At 52.9% G+C, this 19886-nt stretch overlaps 1 protein-coding gene across 2 annotated transcripts in view; it reads right to left on the bottom strand.

Moving 5' to 3' along the window:
- The window catches only part of FOXN3 (forkhead box N3), a 296318-nt gene that overhangs the window by 202160 nt on the left and 74272 nt on the right, over positions 1–19886 (bottom strand). For both annotated transcript variants that reach the window (XM_004698756.2, XM_045287733.1), the window contains exon 2: positions 18698–19254. In XM_004698756.2, the coding sequence (XP_004698813.1) occupies positions 18698–19240 (543 nt within the window). In that variant the 5' untranslated portion in view covers positions 19241–19254. The remainder of the gene's footprint in view (positions 1–18697; positions 19255–19886) is intronic.

Below are 19886 nucleotides of genomic sequence, written 5' to 3'. Positions count from 1 at the left end.
TTCGAAGCCACCAGCTGCTCCATGGGAGGAAGATGAGTCTTTCCACTCCTGTAAAGAGTCACAGCCTCAGGAACCCAGGGGGGCGGGGCCACTGTCTTCAAGGGTCACCATGAGTCACCACTGACTCAGTTGCAGGGAGTCTGGTTCTGAGACTGTAGAACAGGAAGCATGCTGGTCTCTGAGTTGCAAGAATAGTTACAGCCCCGGCCCTTGAGTTTGGAGTGGGGAGAGGAGGGCAGGGTGGGCCTTAGGCAGGGACAGGACTAAGGAGGTAATTCGATTGCAAAAGAAGTGTGACCAAAAAAAAAAAAAAGAAGTGTGACAAAACTGGGTGGGGGTGGGGAGCGGGGAGCACTAAGGGAACACACTTTAAAACCGAAAGGGTGTCTTGTTCTCAGAAGCACAGATCAGCTGGCTTTTGCCATGTTGTAAATGTCGAGTCCAGAAGAGAAACAGCATTCTAGGCAGGAGCCACTGAAGGGCAGTGACAAAGCCCCAGTGGCCGATGAGTGGGTTCCAACCTGCCATGACCCCGCGTGGCAGTTACATCATCTCCTGTCAACTTGAGTGAAGGGATGGAGTCTAGCCTGTCAATCAGGTCATAGCCAATGAGGCCTCTGTGTGGGCAAGGCCTTCTCCTGAGGATTCTGGGAACTCATGCCGTCCTCCCTGGAGGGGGGACACACACTCTCTGCTCCACATTCTTGTTGACAAGCCACATGGAGCCACACTGATGGCCGTCAGAACCCGGGAGATGCTTCCACCACCACTGGATCCACAAGACTTTCCACCCACAGTCCTGTGATCTTCTTGCATTCGGCATCATTGCATGTGCTGTGAGTCTGAAGAGGAATTTATGGACTATTATCGGACATATGGGCTAACATCAGACTTATGGACTTGATCTGGATTGGGCTGGGATGTTTTCTTAATATACAACTACTCTTTGATATAAAACTCTCTCTTCCACACATGAGTGTCTCTGGATTTGTTTCTCTAGTCCACCCGGTCTAACGCAACTCCATCTGGCCAGAGGCGAACTGCGGAGTTTCAGGGCTGGTTATTTAGAGACATCACCAGGACTCCCCTCTGTAGCACCCCTGGGAGGAACTGGACTGGAACCAATTGGGCTAACCCCTTGCAACACCCAGGGACTAAGAGGCAAGACTGGGCTGTGTTTCAAAATTATTCTTCTGAGCGTGGAACTGAACCCCCTCCAGGTCAGTAAAATGAATACGAATGCCAAGGAGGATGTACAATCAACCCAAAAGACCAGCATTTGCCCCACACCGCAGTGCAGGCAGAAAGAGGGGCCCGGAAAGGCTGAACGGAAATAGAGATCCCAAGTAGGAAGTGGGAAGAGTGATGTCACACGGAGGGAACGACCCCGGTGGCACTAAACAAACTGCCTACACGCGCGGTGGAGTTGAATGGAAAACAATTTGCTCCGTGCACTTTCACCCAAACTACATCCAAAAGTCCAATCAATAAACAGGTAAAGCGGACCCTTCCGGGAGGGAGCACGACAGAAGAGGGATTTCCAGAGACACCGGAAGCTGGAGGTGGGGGCTCCTTGGCTGGGCCAGCAAATAATGGAGAAGAAGGAACAGAAGGAGAAGGTATTTAGGAGGCTTTGTAACTGATGAGATGCAGGTGGACGTGCGAGCAAAGCCCCAGAAATGATCCCAAGGTGTCCCCACGGGCCCAGTCTTCCACCTCTTCACCTCCCCAACAGCACCCAGTGCAGGGGCCTCCACATCCAACCAACAGAAGAATAAATGCAAACGCCTTCGTTCTACAGGCAACAGATTCAAGAAGGCATGTCTCTGCTGCAGTGTTTACCTGCAATGCCCAAGGAAGACAGATGTCACCTTTTGAGAAAGGGGAAACACACACACACACACACTGTCAAACCCGAAAATACAGAAGCAAGGGGTGGGGCCTCTCACGTTCATTTTTCTAAGCCAAACTCACTGCCGTCAAGTTGATGTTGACTCACAGTGACCCTCTAAGACAGGGAAGAACTGCCCCTGTGGGTTTCCGAGACTGTAACTCTTTACAGGAATAGAAAAGCCAGGTCCTTCTCCAAAGAAGCGGCTGGTGGGTTCGACCACTGACCTTGTGGTTAGCAGCCTAATGCATAACGACTACATCAACAGGGCTGCTAAAAATGATATGGATTCCAGGAACAGTTGAGGCATTAGTAGGAATTAGGGGCACCAACAAATAAAACATAATAGTCCACTAAAATAGGATTCAACCACAGCAAAATCCTTGAAATGAAAAATGAGTTACGAGAGCTCTTTCGCGTGTGTACACAGCTGATCCAAATTGGTTAAGTCCTTGGGAAATTATCTGGTGACTGCTGGGCTCTTGCTTCCCAAAATTCCTGAAACAGAGGTCTGGTGGAGGAAGACTGCTGTCAAACCCTCAAAGATGTGAAGAAGAATCATTCGACTCGTGCCTGTGTCTCTGCTCAGTAATGTCCGGGGCGCCCTACCGCCGGGTAGGGGGAGTGCACAAGGCCCCTATGACCCAGCTCAATCTGCCTCCCCAACTAGCTTTTCCTCTCTGATGGTCAACTGGGGTCAATAGTGGACGAGCATCCTGGTGGTGGACTCGACATCTGGTTGCACCACGCTAGTGAGCAGCTGAACCTCTGAGCCTCAGTTTCCCATCCTGTAAAAAGAACCCCATAAAACCCTCCAGGTGCTGGAACGCTTTAAGATCATGGATACAAGAGGGCCTCACACTGTTGCCAACTGGCTCCAGTAGGCCCTGTGTAAATGTCAGGGCCCTCCTCAGTATCCTGTGGGCTCCCTACCCTGCCCTCCTGATGACTCACTGTGACCACCCTCTCCCTGCCGCCAGCCCCAGCCCTGGCCAACCTCAAGGATCCAGCTAATGGGTGTCTGTCTCCTCTCCAGGGCTCCTCTCTCCCAGCACTGCGACCTCTTCGGGATCGTATTCCCCGCAGACTCCCAAAGCATGTCACGCTGGCAATTAGCCAATCCCTTGGCAATTGGTAAATATCACGCCGAAGCGTTCCCCGTCTATTTTTACCTTGGCCTCTACCGGGCCATGAAGTGTCCAGTCCCCAGCAGGACATATAAAGAGATATAATTGATTTTTTCTCCCGTTTTGAAAAGGATAAGGGACATTCAAACCAGTTCTTCCCTGTGGAGTCATGGCCGGTGAAGCAGCAGGGAGACAGACCCAGATTGGTCAGATGTAGGTGCACTGAAATACTGACCAGGAGGCGACCACTGCAGGCAGACGCACGCCTAAACACAGTCTCCCTGTCAGTAAACGAGGGCGGCAGGCACGCAAGTCCCACAGAAACCAAATCTCTTGGTTGGCAGAGTTGGAAGCAACAGTGCCTGGCTCAAAGATGGCAGCCAACCACACTACTTTGAATGGGTGTCCCTGTCCACGGTCCTGACCACAATTCAGTCTCCCACATCTGGCTCCTGAAAGGGATCATCAGTCAGTCCTCTTCTGAGTCTCCTCTTCCAAGGCGCTGACTCTTCATCCCCCCCACCCCTCTTTAGTTATCATTTCAGGGTACCCACACTTTACCAGTTCTGGAATGTTCCAACTCATGGCATCAGCCATGATTGAACCAGTGCAAGCTGGATCGAGGTCCTCCAAGGAGATTCAGGCAATGGTGTGGGCTGTTACACACCAGCGAGCAAGGCGTGCTTCCCAATCCCCTGCTCTTGAGACAAAGACAACTTGTGTAGACATTTCCTCCTGTCTAGAAGTAGGGGGTCATCATTTTTGGTCATCACTCAACCTCACAGGCAATTGGAGGGCCACCGGGAGGAAGAAGGACCCACCAAAGAAAAAAACTCAACCGGGCGGGGAATGACCAGTTGTACGTCTGTGGAAATGAACTCAAGTCACCTTGGAGATGTAAAAGGAACCAGAGGGAGGCTCAGGACAGTGCCCCAGGACCCTGGCGTGTGAGCCCTCATTACGTGTGTGCCATCCATCTCCTGCAGGAACAGGAAAGGACGCAGAGGGCATAGGGCGCCCCACAGTTCCTCTTTACTTTTATTAGAATGTGTTCAGTGACCAGAGGGTTTCCAAGAAATATTTTTCCTGCAAACATGCCTGAAGCCCAAGCCCAGATGCTACAGGAAGCACAGGTCCCTGCAGCTCCAGGGACTCTGCTCCCATTTTAAGAGGAGCAAGTCCCAGGGCCTGGAGTGCCGGTCAAGGAGCTACTGGGGCTGGACCCTGGTGCCCCCACTGTCACAAAGGGCTGGCACCAACGCTCCTGCCCAGCGAGCCAACACTGCGCAGTGGGGGAAATCAAGACCAACAAAGAAGCCAGGCATCAAGGAGGAGAAGGGGCCGAAGATAAAGGGGTGGTAACCAGCCTCCATCTGAGTGGACAGGGGAAGTGGTTCCCGTCACCAGGGACCCTCCCAGTCTGGCCTCATCACTCCTCACCACTGATTCTGCCGCCGGGATAAGCATCCTTTTACTCAAAGCAACTTGGATGGCTTTCTGTTCCTTGCAACCAATGGGGACTGTCTGCAACATTCTCCTCTCAGCTAAAGACCTTCCACCAGAGGGGGGTGGGGGTGGCTCTCTTAGCATCGACTATTTCCACTGATGGCGACTACTTCCGCCGATGGATGACCAAGGAGAGTCGGCAGGGGCTGCGATCCTTTTTAAAGCAGGGGCTGCTTTTTGAGGGTGGTGAGGGGGCCAGGGGTGCTGTACAGCCCTCATTACGGCGGCGCCTCCACGCTGCATCTAAACTAGTTTGCTCAGCTTATCCGCTCCCTCCAAGCAAGGGAGCCACAACATCACTAACTCGGTTGCTACGGCAACTGCTTACTTTCCATATCAACGGCAAACGTGTTGCTATGGAGACACATATACAAGAAAAATGCCTCTCTCCAGCCAGGGACCAGATGGCAGGGAACTCACAGAAGCCATGGGTTTGGGGGGAGGTGCTTTGCTAAATAGGAGGTTTAATGAGGAGTAGAGCCGAGATGCGGTGGCCACGTCGAAGTTCTCTTTGCGAAGAGCAAAGGTTTGTTCCTCTTTTGCCTGCAAAACGACCGGCCACAGCGACTTCAGGACTTAGAGGAGTGGGTGTGTGGAAATAAGTCAAAGCCCCCCCACCCCCCGCCCTGCACTCACCCTCCCCTCTGACCCTAAGCCTCTTCTGGTTTTATTCATCAGGCTGCATCAATGCCAGCATGAATCCCCTAGTCAAATGCTAATGGAAATATAATTTCCTAAAAGAAGTGAAATAGAGGGTTGATTTCATCTTTCTGATTGAGGATTCATCCAGAAACCTGCTTTCGTTCAGCCATCCATGCACCAAAGCGCCCCAGATTGGTTCCCCTGCCCCCAGCTTCTCCACTGAGCTCAAAATTCATCTATCAAACACTCAACGCAAAATCGCCACTTTGAGATTCAAAAAAAAAAAAAAGATCTCAAATATGGTCAGGAGGGGATGGGTGCTCCAACCTACCAACCAACATTTGCTCCATCCTGGCCAGGCCAAAGGAGTCTTTGGTGCCACAGTGAGCAACGAGTTGGGCTACTAACCTCAAAGTCAGTAGTTTGAGACCACCAGCCACTCCAAGGGAGAAAGATGAGGCTGCCTGCTTCCTAAAAATGTACAGGCTTGGAGACCCAAAGGGATGAGTCTCCTCCATCCTACAGCGTCACTGTGACAAAGAACTGACTCGATGGCTCTGATGGGTAGGTGGGTTCAAACCAGCACCTCTAGCCTGCACCCCTGGAACAAGCCGGGAAGGGATAGATATTCCCACACAAACACTGATCTTCCCTCTAACACATTGGCCTTCGGAATTGTGCCCCACAAAAGTGTGTGTGCAAGTCCCAACCCATGTATGGGTTTGGAAGCAGCCTGTCATCTTTTGTGATGTTAATGGGGCTAGGCCAGAGCCCATGGGGCCTCCACCTCCTTTCTGATTTTCAAAGAGAACAGAGGAGACACACGGAGACACACGGACACACACACACACACACAGGATGGCAGATGTCAAGAAACCCCCAGGTATGCCCAAGGTTACCAACAAAGAAAGGGCTCCCCAGAAATGCCAATTCATACTTGTGGCTTCCTGAACCTTGAGAAAATACCCACCCACGCGCGGTGCCTTTTGTCAGCCCTCACTAAGGAAGGAGGAGCCGTAGCAGTCAGCAGTTCGATACCACCAGCTGCTCCAATAGAGAAAGAGGAGGTTTGCTGTGCCCTTCAAGAGTGACAGTCTGAGAAACCCACAGGGGCAGTTCTACCCTGTCCTGTAGGCATCAACTCCAAGGCAGGGGGCGTGAGGTGAGGAAGGTACCGCCTTCCAGTTCTTGGGGCATCGCAAGCCGCTGCCACTGGCAAGTCCATCTCCCACACGCTATGCCCTCAGCCGGCCAACCCCGAGGGAAACCTACCACCACCGCCCCAGTCCTCTCTCCAGAGCCCGTTTGGTTTTCTTCACTGCAGACACCACTGTGTGGGACGCGCTCGCATACTCGCAGATGGACCCCACCCACCCGCCCCACCCCACTCACGAAGGTCCCAGAAAACTGGCAAGAGTGACCTGTGGGTCACTCTTGTGTCCCAGCACCCAGCACGGTGCTGAGCCAACCACAGAGAACCGAGGGTGAACGAACTGCTGCTGAAACAGGGTGACAAGGTGCCAGGTCTGTTATCTATTGCACTTGAAGGACTCTGTGGGCCCGGAGGTCGGCGCTGGCTTCCCATGTCCAGGAGCGACTGACTCCAAGGGGACTCGGCGTTCAGCGAGCCGTGGGGCCAGGCCCAGAGGCTCGGCATCCCTCTAGGTCCGTCCACAGGGCCATGCTCAGAGTCAGCATTCACAAACATGGCCTTTTCTTCCCCCAAAAAATCTGGAAAACGGGCTAGTTTTCTATCCAGTGATAACCATTCTTGGAGGGGGAGAGGCATGTGACAGCGTAAGGGGGTTCCAGGGGGAACCCAGGGGCCCCAGGGGGAACCCACACACCCCTTCCGGGTCAGAGAAGAAAAGGAAGGGTAATTGGAAAGCCTTTTCCCCAAGAAACCCCCCACCGTGGCTGGGCCTGTGTTTACTGGCTCCCCACGAGCCAAGGTACTCAAGCAAGGGAACGAGGGAGGAGAGACTCTAAGGTTTTGATCTGTTCTGGGGACTGGTCATCTCATACAGCAAACCATCAAGTTCCGTTCTCAGGAAGCCTTGTGTCCTGGCTGCTCCTCTGAGCACTCCGCACAGCCCACATCTTCGCCGGGGCTGAGCTACAGCTTTTGACACCGCGTCTAGAAGCGGAGCCTTGGTGAGCAGGGCAGTTTGAAAACTGGGTCCCCATCTCCGCTGCCGGTCACTTCGGAAGGCAAGTTTGGAATGGCCCTGAGCATGGCGGCTTCTCCATCAAGACCCTGCTTTTACGAACGCTGCCTCCCCGGCCCACCCACCTGTTTCTTCTTCCTTTTCTCTGATACTGAGCTCCATCCTCTCCTTGGGTCCAGAAACTCCTGTCTCCTCCCCATCTAGACCTCCTTGGCAGAGAATCCTGCATTCACTGCTGCAGTAACAGAACCAGCATGTATGTTATCGAGGGGCCAGCTAAAGGACTACCTTTCCCAGCTTTCCCTGCAGCCACGGAAGATCATGTGACCATGTTCCAGCCAATAAGATAAAAGCAGAGTGTGGTAGTGGTGGTGGTGATGGGGGGAGGAGGGGTTGTCAGTTGCTCTAAGGTGACACCAAGGCATCTAACAATTCAGCCAAGATGCCTCTTTGTGTCTTACCATCACACCCCCTCTCCTGAGTCTGAGCGCTGGCATTAGAACATGCTGGCTGGTGCCGTCTGGGAGGCATGCACTTCCAGCCTGTTTGAATCACTGTGGTTTGCATTGTCTCTAAAGAACGGTCCCATCTCATCCATAACGAACCCGGGCCTGGAAGCCACCGGCTCATTCCCGTGCCCAAAGGATGCTTTGCTAACGACTTATTCAAGTGTGGCCCCTCATAAGGAATATGCCACTGTTTCACATCCCCAGAAAAGTAAGCTGTCCTTGACCTCCAAAGACCCCAATCACTTAGGCATCAAAACTCAGCCTGAACTGATGTGTGCTGCGCTCACCCCGCTGTTCTAGAAGGGGCTCGGTGGCTCAGAGGGGTAAAGCGCTGGGCTGCTAACCCCCAGGTCGGGGATGGGGGTGTGGGAGAAAGCCACCAGCCACTGTGCAGGGGGAGAAAACCAGCCAGTCTGCTCTCGTGGAGATGTCTGGCCTCAGAGGCCCTTGGGAGCAGTTCTCTGTCCACCTCAGCAGCAGCGAGCCAGTGTTCGCTGTCCTGGGATGTAAGTTCCCGAAAGGCAAGGGCTAAATCTCACACTGCTTTTTTCTTTACCTTCAATATCACCAAAAAAATCTTTTGAATAAAGTAACTAATAAACACCGGGCTACCAAGGCCCCCCAAGTTAAGGGGAACAAGATGGCTAGGAAGGAAGCCCTTGAGGTGCAGTGGATTAGCTGCTGGGCTGCCAACAGCAAGGTCAGCAGTTCTAACCTAGCAGCCGCTCTGAGACAGAAAGACGAAGCTGTCTGCTCTAGGGGGACAGACAGACTGGGAAAGCCACAAAGGCTCGCTGTGTGCTAGAATCGAGCTGATGGCAGTGAACTCTGATTTGCTTTGCTGAGATACTGATAAATGGAGTCCCGGTGGTGTGCTGGTGAAGTACTCAGTTCCTCACTAAAGATCACTGGTTTGACCCCAATGGCCGTCCCACAGGAAAACGACTAGACACTGTGTTTCCATAGAGATGACAGCCTGGGAAACCCCTGGGAAGTTCTTGGGGTTGGTGAGGGGGAAGGGTGGCGCCGCTGTGTGCTGGGACACACTCAAGGGCCACCAGTTAGTTTTTGGTAGGGTTAGTTTCCGATGGGAGCCGCAGAGTGGTGTAAACAGTTAAGGGCTGGATAACTAACCCGAGAGGTTGGCAATTCAAACTCAGAACAGGGTGACTCGGAAGTAAGGCCTGGCTACCTGCCTGGAAGATCACAGCCCTGAAAACCCCACAGGGCAGCTCCACTCTGCCCACCCCGAGTCAGAAGGGACTCCACTGGCAACAGCCGACACTAACAGTGACTCCAGGGCGGGCTGCCACCTTCCGTGCAGAAGGACCCATGCTGTTGCTCAGACATGCACCTCCTACGAAGCCACCACCCCGCCGGTCAGGGGAGGCGATGGTGTGGCGATGGTGTTGGACAGGCTTCAGTGGTGCTTCCTGACTATACGATGCACTAGGAAGAAAGGTCTGGCCATCACCTTCTAAAAATTAGCCAATGAGAAAGCTGTGCCCGACAGCGATCCAACCTGAAACTGATCAGTCCTAAAAGCTTCCGCTCTGTGCTGGAGCAAATGGGGCCAAGGAGCGAAGACATAATGGTTAGATTCGTTGAGAGCAGAAGCAGAGTTACAGGGGTGGGACAAGACACTCAAAGGGGGGCGGGGGGATCACAAAGCCACACAAAAGGCCCACCCAACAAAGTGGCATCCATGTGAACACTGGCCTTGAGCAAACACACAGGCCCGGAGACACCATCGTCTTTCCCAAGCTCTCCTGGATGACATCAGGAGGACGGGGGCCCTGACGGAGAATGGAGTAACCCAGACGAGCCACCACTAAACCCATGACTTTCAATGCGAGGTCAGTGGGCCAAGATCAGATGCTGTCTGCTGCAGATAGACTGTACATCCTCCTGTATAAGCCGAGTTTTTCCAGTACATTTTTAATGCAGTTCTTGTGGTAAAATTAGGTATCTCGGCTGATATACGGGTCGGCACATACTCGAATATATACAGTATCCTGCAGCTAAAATGGCTTCAAAGGTGTCTGGTAGCGCAGTGGCTAAAGTTCTCAGCCACTAACCAAAAGGTCAGTGGTTCAAACCCATTCAGCCGAAAAGATGTCAGCCTTGCAGAACTTATGGAGCGGTTCTACTCGGGTTAGTAAGGCAGCTCGAGATGCGTTACAAAAGATTGAACGGCCATGGGTTGTCACCTGGGAAGAGGGGAAGTGATGTCAGAGGGGGCTCTGAGAGCTTCATCAGCCCAACAGGGGAGGCTCTGAACACAGTGCATGGTGGGTAGGAATCCAATCAGCCCAACAACGGAGCCAGGGGTGCCCAGAGGACACCACAGGGCAAGAGCCCATTTTCTGAGCAATTAACGCGGGCCAGAACACTGGAGACAAACACATCAGATCTGGAAGTAGCCAAGCTCTCCAGAGCCTTGTCCAGACCCTCATGGAGGCCAGCACTGTCTCCCTGGGCATCGCGTCATGACTGGCATCGCGTCACGCAGCACATCCTTGCAGCAGAAGAGCCAGAGAAGGGAATGAGGGAGGGGACATCTTAAACCAAGCGAGAAAGCGAGCCCAGGGGTAAGGAGACATCCTGTTACCTCAGGAAAGATTCTGCGGGCAGGCGATGACAACATCACACTCAATTTTGTATACATTCTGTGTTTAGTACAAGAGCCCAGGTGATGTAGTAGTTGGGTGTTGAGCTGCCAGCTGTCAGATCAGCCGTTCGAAACCACCAGCCATTCAGTGAGACAAAGATGAGGCTTTCTATGCCTGTCGAGACTTAAGGGTCTCAGAAACCCACAGGGGCAGTTTCTACTCCATCCTAGAGGGTCGTTATGAGTCAGAATCAATTGAATGGCAGTGAGTCCATGCTTAGTACAGTAGTGAATTAATACAGCGCTTCTGGCCTTAGGCGATGTATAATAATTCTGGACCCCTTGCCTGTGGTTAAGACTCCATTTTGGAGGGAGTTCTCGGCTCCAGGATGAAGGTGGGGTTAAGTCAAAGCCTTTGTTTTCTTGAGGTAATCTGTGGTAGTTACATAATTTCATGTCAACTTGAGAAATAAGAGTGAAGGGGTGGAGTCTAGCCTGTCAATCAGGTCACAGCCTGATGCCTGCTTATGGGCATGGCCTTCTGATGTCTCTCTCGTTCCCTGCTTCACCTTCCTGTTCATGGGTCACATAGAGCCATGCTGATGGCAGCCAGAGCCCTGGAGCTGTTTCCACTGCCAGTGGATCCACAGATTTTCCCCCCACCAGCCTGTGGTCTTCGTGCATTCAGCATCACGGCACATGTTGCATGACTCCACAGAGGAATTTATGGACTGGTATTGGCTATATGGACTAATAGCAGAAGTATGGACTTGATCTGGATTGGGCGGGGATGTTTTCTTAATACACAATTGCTCTCCGACATAAAGTTCTCTCTTACACACATATGAGTGTCAATGAATTTGTTTCTCTAGTCAACCCGGTCTAACTCGGCATCTTTGAGAGTACTTTAGTAGGTGGGATTAAGACACCATCCTTCCTTTTCCTTGGAAGTGTGGCAGATAAGCTCAAGGACAAGCCACGACTCCAGCAAAGCCATTCCTCTGTGTGTCAGAGCCATCTCAGACAGCGAGAGAAATCCTAGGGCCTGTTTGCAAGGGCAGACCCAAGATCTCTGCCTGCACTGGTGGAGGCCCCAAGACCGGATGCATCAGAGACTCAGAGGAGTGGCGCCAGCACGACCTCCTCCTCATCTGGCCGGACAGAACAACAGGTGGGCTGGCTTCCTGGCCCATGGAGGCGCAGAGCAAGGGACCATGTGTCTGAGAGCAGAGGCCTGGACAAAGACTTAGCTGCTGACTGGGAAGTGCTGTGAAGGGCCAATGGCTGTATCTTAACGGTTTACGGATCCTCGCGTGTGGCAACCTATTACCATCTCTAATAACCCCCCACAATTATGAGCATTGTCCATGAGTTCTATATGGCCATTACAACGACTTTTCCAACCCAGCCATGAAGAAGAGTGCTGTGTGAAGAAAGGCTGGGGTCAGAAGAGAGGATGGAGGCGAAGGTAGGGCTGACCTCTGCCTCGTGGCAATAGGGAAGCCATTACTGTTGTTAAGTGCCATCAAGTCAGTTCTGACCCGTATCAACGCTGGGCACAACAGAAAGCAACACTGTCCAGTCCGGCGCCATCCCATAAGTCTTCCTGTGTTTGAGCCAATTGTAGCAGCCACGCTGTCAATCCATCTCATTGGGCATCTCCCTTTCTGCCCCTCCACTTTACCAAGCATGTCTTCTTCTAGGGACGGGTCTCTCCCGACAACATGCCCAAAGTACGTGAGACGAAGCCTCACTCTCTTTGCTCTAAAGAGCAGTGGAGGTCAGAGATGCCCGCCTTTGTTGGACATTTACCACAGCAGGCACACACCATAGCTGTGGTTGGTGGCGACTGTGTCTACCGTAACTCACATTATCCCATGTACGGAAGGAAATGCTGCCCCACCCTATGCCACCACACCATCACATTCAAACCAGATCACTCTGATCCACAGGGATTTCATGGGCTGAGTCTCAGATATAGCCGGCCAGGCCTTTCTTCCTGGTCTTTGTCTGGAACCACCAATGGAATCTGATCTGCATCATGGCAACACCGAACTTTACACTGACGGGGGGGTGGTTGCTGCGGACGAGGTGCACTGGATGACAATCAAACCTGGGTCTCAAGCCTGGGCTCCCATTCCATCCATCCATCCATCCATCCATCCATCCATCCATCTTCTCTCTGCAGCTCATGCCTGAACAAACCAGAAGGAGCACTACTTGGAAAGAGCAACTGGGCAGGACTGAGGGCAATGCCAGCTTCCATGATGAACACACAGGCATCACTCAGGCCTCCCATGTTGCTATGCCTCTCACCCACCTGGCATGACCCGCCTGGCTTTTAGGGATTTTACCCATCAATACTAGACTACATCTTCTTCTAAAGAGCATTAGTTATCTGGGGAAAAAAATTAAGTCATCTCTTACCCCTAAAATGGCCATCAGACCAACAGGTATGTGGACCACCATCAGACGAAAGGGCACCCACAGGAGGGGGTGAGAGGCAAGCAGGCAGGTGGGCAGAGGCATGGCTGGCCCAGCGGCAAGTCACAGAACAGGAGCTGGTCTTCTGTCTCTCCAGTTCAGAAGGGCACCTGCTTAGCCCTGAGCTGGTTAGCACCTTCCGAGTACAGAGATCATGGCAGACAACCGCTAGGTGCTTCTTCTGTGTATTCTGTGAACATGGCTTTTGCTGTAGCTGCGGTTAGGTGCTACTGGGTAGCTGTCAACTCATAGAGACCCGTTGTGTAACAGAAGGTCACAGGGCCCGGTCCTGTGCCAGCCGTGCATCCATTGCTATCTGTGAGCCCACTCGTGCAGCCATTGTGCCCATCCATCTGTTGGAAAATCTTCCTCTTTATCACTGCCTCTACCAAGCAGGACGACCTTTTCCAGAGACTGGGGGGACGGGCTTCAGATTGTTATGTGTCTGACATATGGCAGGTGGTGGAACTCCTGTAAATATAACTTTTCATTGATTTTAAGAAGGAAAATCGGAGAGCCTGCCTCCTAGGATTGGAGGGAGAAGGAATTGGGCTAATGCATTAAAAAGTCTAGTCTAACGATGCCCTAATATACTGGTGGGCCCAGCTCCCCTCTCAGGGGCTCAAAAGCCCTGACGGGTATCTGCATATTTCAAACTGAAAACAAACCAATACTCTCCTTAACAAAGTGCCATTTGTAACATGCATGACATGCTGCCAATAATCCCAGGTGGTTCAGAGGGTGCCTGACACCCAAAGGCACCCAGGTTAAAAAGCCCCAAGGAACAACCTGCTTCCCTGGAGAGGCAGGAACACAGCTAGACAGGCAGCCAGGTACTGGCAGCATCCAAACAAGAACCAGGTGCCCTGGCTTCCTCTTTCCGATGAGACAGGTTGCCTTTATTTATCGGCTACAATTGTATTGCAAGCACTCAGCTCCTGGGTCTAATAAAGCTACTTTCGTACAGTGTTTCCTTTATAAAGCCTCTTATGACAAAATGTTGTTCATGAGAGTGGCAAAAGAGGAGACTTAAAGAAACGCATACCTGAGCCTTTTGAATCCGCCTATAAAAAGATACCTGTTGTTGACTTCTGACTTACAGTACTCAGCAAGATTATTACAGACTAGTCTCATGGCCCTAACCAAGAGCCCTGGCTAAAGCAAACCCAAACCCTAAAGCCCAATGCCGAGAGGTAGATTCCGACCCCCAAGGACGCTACAGGACCCCATAGGACAGGCCGAACGGCCCCGTGGGGCTTCCAAGGTTAGACATCTTTAGGTCACACGTTGTCACGTCTTTCTCCAGCAGAGTGGTGAGTGGGATCGAACTGCCAACCTTCAAGTTCGCTGCTCAGCACTTAGCCTGTGTACCACCACGGCTCCTCACAACCACAGTAAGGTTGCAGCAACCTTAATTCCAGACACCAATGCTCCAACATCGATGAACTCAGAGAGATCACCAATACAGGAAACCAGGAGATAAAAGGCTGATGGGAAAAGTTGGCCCAGCGAGGGTAAGGCCAAGACTCCAGGACTCTGGAGCTCCATCTCAGCACCCCTAGGAGTGGGTCAGCCAGGTCTTCGGGCATCTGCACATGGTGTACTGGAGTCGTCTGGGTGGCACGGGTGGCTAGTGTGCTCAGCTGTCTAACTGGAATGCTGGAGGTTAAAGGTTGCCCAGAGGCATCTCGGAAGAATGGACTGGTGACCTACTAAATATCAGCCACTGAAGCCCCTCAGGGGCACAGTCCGACCCCGACTTACGTGAGGTCACCAAGTATCGGAATCAGCAACTCCTTGTGTGCATGTATTAAGTGACCGCCAAACAACCGTGTGGAGTTTTAAAAGTGACACTGGCATTGTGGTCAGGCAAGAAATGGCACTGTGTTCAAACACACACACATACACACACACACACACACACACACACCAAGAACTGTGTTGGGTGCAAGGACACACTCTAGGATTTGCTTCAAAACCCTCAGATCACTGCAACACCAAGAAAGAAGGGTGCCGCCCCGTAAGTTACTGAGCCTGGGGGTGGGCTGAAGGGGTGAGGGATCCACAGGTTCCTTCTGGTACTCTCAGGACCTGTGTGGGGGGGGTGTCGTGCTCTCCCGAGTAACTCGCCCTTGCGCTCGCTCACTCGGCTGGAGTGTAAACGCTGGCCTCAGGGACTCCCAAACCCGGCTGCACAGAGAAGCTGCCCGTGGGACTTCCTCTCCCCAACAGCCCTCCTTGGTCCCCTTGAAAGCTGCTGAATCAGTCTGCAGGGCGGGGCCTGAGAAAGGGTGGCTGTTTTTACCTGCCACAGGTGAGCCTGATGCAATCAGTACACACCTCCTCCCAGCGTCCCAGCCAAACAGCCGCCCCGCCAGCAGAGCCCGCGTCCCAACTCCAGGGAGCAAGATCGACAGCCTCCCTGATCGACAGCCCTTTTAACCGTCTTCAAATACCCAATTCAGTGGTATTCATTATTCAGCAGGCTTTACAACCATCACCACAATCTACTTCCAACAAGCCTTCATGGCCCCAGACAGACACCAAGTCCCCGTCTGGCAGCAGCTTCCCGCCGCCGCCCTCCCCAGGCAATAGCAACTGAAAGCTGCCTCTGTCCACGCAGCTCGTGTACGAGGGATCGAGGGATCGCAGAGCACCGGGACTGACTGTGCACGCAGAGCCTGGCTGCGGCCTGTGCATAGGACTTGCAGTCTCTTTAGGGCTGACGCCTGCTCCACCACACGGATCGACCCCACCCCGCGGGCTGGGGCGCTCACTGGGGTGCCCTCTCACGGTTCCCTTCCCCCACACATGGCCTCACCCACAGGAGGCTGCACGGAGTCACCTGTGCCCAACTTGCGTGCAGGAGCCACACCAAGTAAAATCCCCTGGGGAAGAAAACGCAGCTCCCCACAGAGCTGAAGGCGCTTTTGCTGGGCACAGAATCAATGGAAATGCCTTTGCCTTCCTTCCTTAGCCACCTGGGGCAGAGTCCACCCCACCGCCGCCGGTGGAAAGGGACCAGCACCAGAACCCAGGGAGAGGATGGGCCAGCGCCAGCGCCCAGGGAGTGAAGAGGACATTAATGCCCAGGGCGTGGTGGGAGCAGTGCCAGTAACCAGGGAGCAACAAGCAGCTAGCGTCTCAAGAAGTAGCCGCTGTTGATCAGACAGTAATAGATTTGGTGGACACAGGGCATCCCAGAAAGCTTGAAGTCCAGAATCAGGGGTGGGGTGTGCTGCGGGTGCCTCTGATGCTGATGGGTGATCCTCCAGGCCTGGCCACACACTAGTCTCAGAGCTTTGGTGTGCTCCAACATCCTGCCAACCCCGGCAAGTGGGAATCTGCAGAACCACCTCAGAGCAAATGAAAACGCGTGTCCGGTGAGCTCGGTGACATGTGGCTTGGGGGACCCGGAAGACAGACATGCTCATTAACCCTGCAGACTTAGCTCTTTGCAGGGCGGGGGATCTCTGTGTTCAGACTGATCGAACTCGTTGGGCAGGCCCACATCAGAAGGTGAGGTTGCAAATACCTCCAGTGGCCAGAGCAGGGAGGAAGAGGAAGGAGAGCGGTCAAGTGGGGCAGCAGAGTCCTCGGTCCCCGGGACTCCCTCTCCTTAATGAAGAGCCATAGGCACTTTGTCACTGTGTCACCACCAGCACCTATCAATGGGGACCTGGGGAAGAGTTCCAGCATACGAATGAACCCTCCACCTGCACCTTTGATTTGGACCTTATCTGCACCAGCAACCAAAGGTAAAGCTCCTTGGTGGGCGTCCACGTCTCTGCTCTCCCCAAGCAGCGCTCCTCCCTGAGCCTGATCCCTGGCTCCCCTCAAATGCAAAGTTTGGGTACCCAGCATCAGCAGACAGTCCAATCAGAGCAAAAGGACCGGGCACTTGCTTTATCTGCATGCCTCAGCGCCAAAGGTGAGTAAAGAGGGCTTTCCCAAGAGCACACATCTACCCAGAAACACGCTTCTGGAGAGAAAGAAACGAGAGGGTACAGCCCTGCCTAGTCTCGGAGTTCACACAATCAATAGTGGTCCCAACACTGAACCTGAACTTCCAAAAGCACGCTGTAGCAGCTAACAGGCAAAGCAACATGGGAAATCTTTTGGGGGTGGGGGGGTGAATGGAGATGTGTATGTGTTCCGGTAACACTCCTTCTGAAAACTCAGCACCTGATCATGTTTTGTTCCAGCTCCGACCAAACCCAACGCAAACTCATTCCCCTCAAGTCGATGCCAGTTCAGAGACCCTGCAAGGAAGAACTAACTGCCCCTGAGGCTTTCTGAGACTATCACTCTTTACGGAAGTAGAAAGCCCTGCTTTCTGTTGTTTGTTTTGTTCTGTTTTCCTAAGAAGCAGCTGGTGGTTTCAAACTGCTGACCTTAGAGTTAGGAGTCCAACTTACAATGCACTACACCACCAGGGTTCCTTCCATTATGTACCTTATGTTCCTGAAAGAAGCGGAATGCCACGTGTTAGGCCCTGGTGATATATGGGGCTATGCGTGCTCAGCTGCTAACTGGAAAGTCAGTAGTTCAAATCCACCAGATTCTATGCGGGAGGAAGATCAGGCTGTCTGCTCCCATTAAGATTTAGTCCCCCAAATCCCAAGAGATGGTTCTATTCTGTTCTAAGAAGGTCACTGTGAGTCGGAATCGACTCAACTGTCCATGAGGTGGCTTTAGCTGAACAGGAGGCCCGAGCTAAGGCTGCAAAAGCCCAAGATGTGACCACTTTGCCAGTCAGCATCTAACACATATGCCCACCCACCCCTCTGGGCAATTAAGTTACTCAGCAATTACAAAGTGTCGCCCTATACCCATCATCCAGTATAGAGTGTAGGAATCTGCTTTCCCAGCTCCCTGGGGGTTACTGCCCGCTTTGGGAAATAAGAGTCTGGCAGGACCCTTTCTTTCCTCTGTCACTTTTTCACACCCAGAGTTTCAAAGGTGTCACATATGTAGACGCACACCCAGTATACAGAAAGTGCCCTGGGCACTTCATGTCTTTATTTGTTCACTCAGGAGTCTCTCTATCTCCTCACATCTTCCTCCAATCTCCAGTACCGCCCATCTACTCCTGAGCACTGGCAATCCACCCCCAGAAAGACCCACTTCTCCCAGCAGCTCATCCTCAGCGAGAAAAGGCGTGCCGTTTCTCTCCAGCCCTGGGTGGGAGCTCTCCACCAATACACACGCAGGTTAGTGACTTGCTCTTGGAACGCAGCTTTTCTGGGACACTAAAACCAAAGTAGCTCGTCCGTGCTAAGGAATGAGAACCAAACGGAAGTCCGCAGACCAGTGTTTGGTGGTAAGGTACCGGTACTGTGGTGAATGATCTGCAAAGCAACCCGAAGACCAGAAATAGTATCTAGTCTAACTCAGAGTGTTTCAGGAGAGCAACTTCCTTCCAAGTAAATACAAACGGCCTACAGATAACTGCAGGAGCCCTGATGGGGCAGTGGTTATGCACTGGGCTGCTAACTGCAAGGTCAGCAGTTCGAAAGCACCAGCCGCTCCGCAGGAGAAAGACAAGGCTTTCTACTCCAGAGTTACAGTCTCGGAAACCTGCAGGGGCAGGTCTACCCTGGCCTAAGGGTCACTATGAGTTGGTGTGACTCAAACTCGATGGCAGTGAGGTTGGTCTCCTGCCACCTGCTCCTTCAGGATGGTGGGTTTACACACCGTCAAGGTGGGTCTGTCGCTCGGAACGGAGACAAAGGTTTAGTTCCAGACGCAAGGCTTACCTGGCTCCTCTCTTTGTCCACTTTCTTAAAACACTTATTCAATGACAAGTTGTGTCTCACTGAGTTTTTCCACCCAGTGGGTGCATTTGCAAAATACGGGAAATGTTCCAAGATCCAGTTGTAGATTTCCTTTACTGGCAGGCGCTTGGTCGGGGAGTCCTCGATAGCCATAAATATGAGGCAGCTGAAGGAGTAGGGGGGTTTGCAGTTGGGGTTCTGCCTGGCATCGTAGGGCATGTCCGAGTGGGCGGGGGACGGGGGCGTGTCATCGTCCAGGTCCTGCACGGGGCTGACGCTCCGGAGGACCGGCTCCCCAAAGCTCTTCAGCAGGTTCTTGCTCTCGTGCAGCCAGTTAAGGTTGGTCAGCTCCTCATCTTCCATGGCCCCCTCTTCTAATCGGAGATCAGGCAGAGGAAAGTCAAGGTCATCGTCCTCCTGGAGGGCCTTGGACAAACCGCTGCCCCGGTAACACGGACTCAGGCCACTGGAAACACTGATTCCTGAGCTTTCCGGCTTCTTACTGGGAGGCATGACTGGGCCCATCTACGTGAAGGCTCCTGGGAAACACAGCCAAAGAAAGGAGTTGGTCAAAACCAGGAAAGGGACCTCTCTGTGTCCACCTAATTCCGACCGTACCCCGCGCTGCCACCCTCCTCCCCATCAGTGCACCACCACTGGGCACCCACCCAGCCAGAGTCACAGAGCCCTACAATTCTACCCCACGAGAGGTGCTGGCAGAGAGTGACCCAAGGCATGTTCAGGGACTGGCGGGGGAGGGGTGGGGGGTGTTTCTTAAATGGGACATGACTAAAAATGGTTATTGCACCTTCACTGTGCAAATGGGGTCCCAGGAGCCGTGCGCACCATGAATGTGCTAGCCTGCTAGCCATAAGGGCGGCAGTTCACAGTCACCCAGAGTACCTAGGAAGAAAGGCCTGGTGATCTACTTTGGGAAACCCAGCCACTGAAACCCCACGGGCGCTCGGGTTCTACTCCGGCATACGGGAGGTCGCCATGAGCCGAGCCCAACACATCCGAAACCCAAAGAGAAAGGCAGGCAACATAGTGCCATCTCTCCAGGTCGGGGAGAAGTCACCGTGCTGCAGGGACACTCCTTATCGGTTGGTGCCTCATTTGTCCCACCTGCAACACACGTTAACCCTGCAGACTTAGCTCTTTGCAGGGCGGG

This window comes from Echinops telfairi, unplaced genomic scaffold (genome assembly GCF_000313985.2).
Source record: "Echinops telfairi isolate 266 unplaced genomic scaffold, ASM31398v2 ScPeMD7_18;HRSCAF=68, whole genome shotgun sequence".
Taxonomy (NCBI): Eukaryota; Metazoa; Chordata; class Mammalia; order Afrosoricida; family Tenrecidae; genus Echinops; species Echinops telfairi.
Note: the sequence above shows the minus strand (reverse complement) of the source record. Positions and strands in the feature narration are given on the sequence as shown.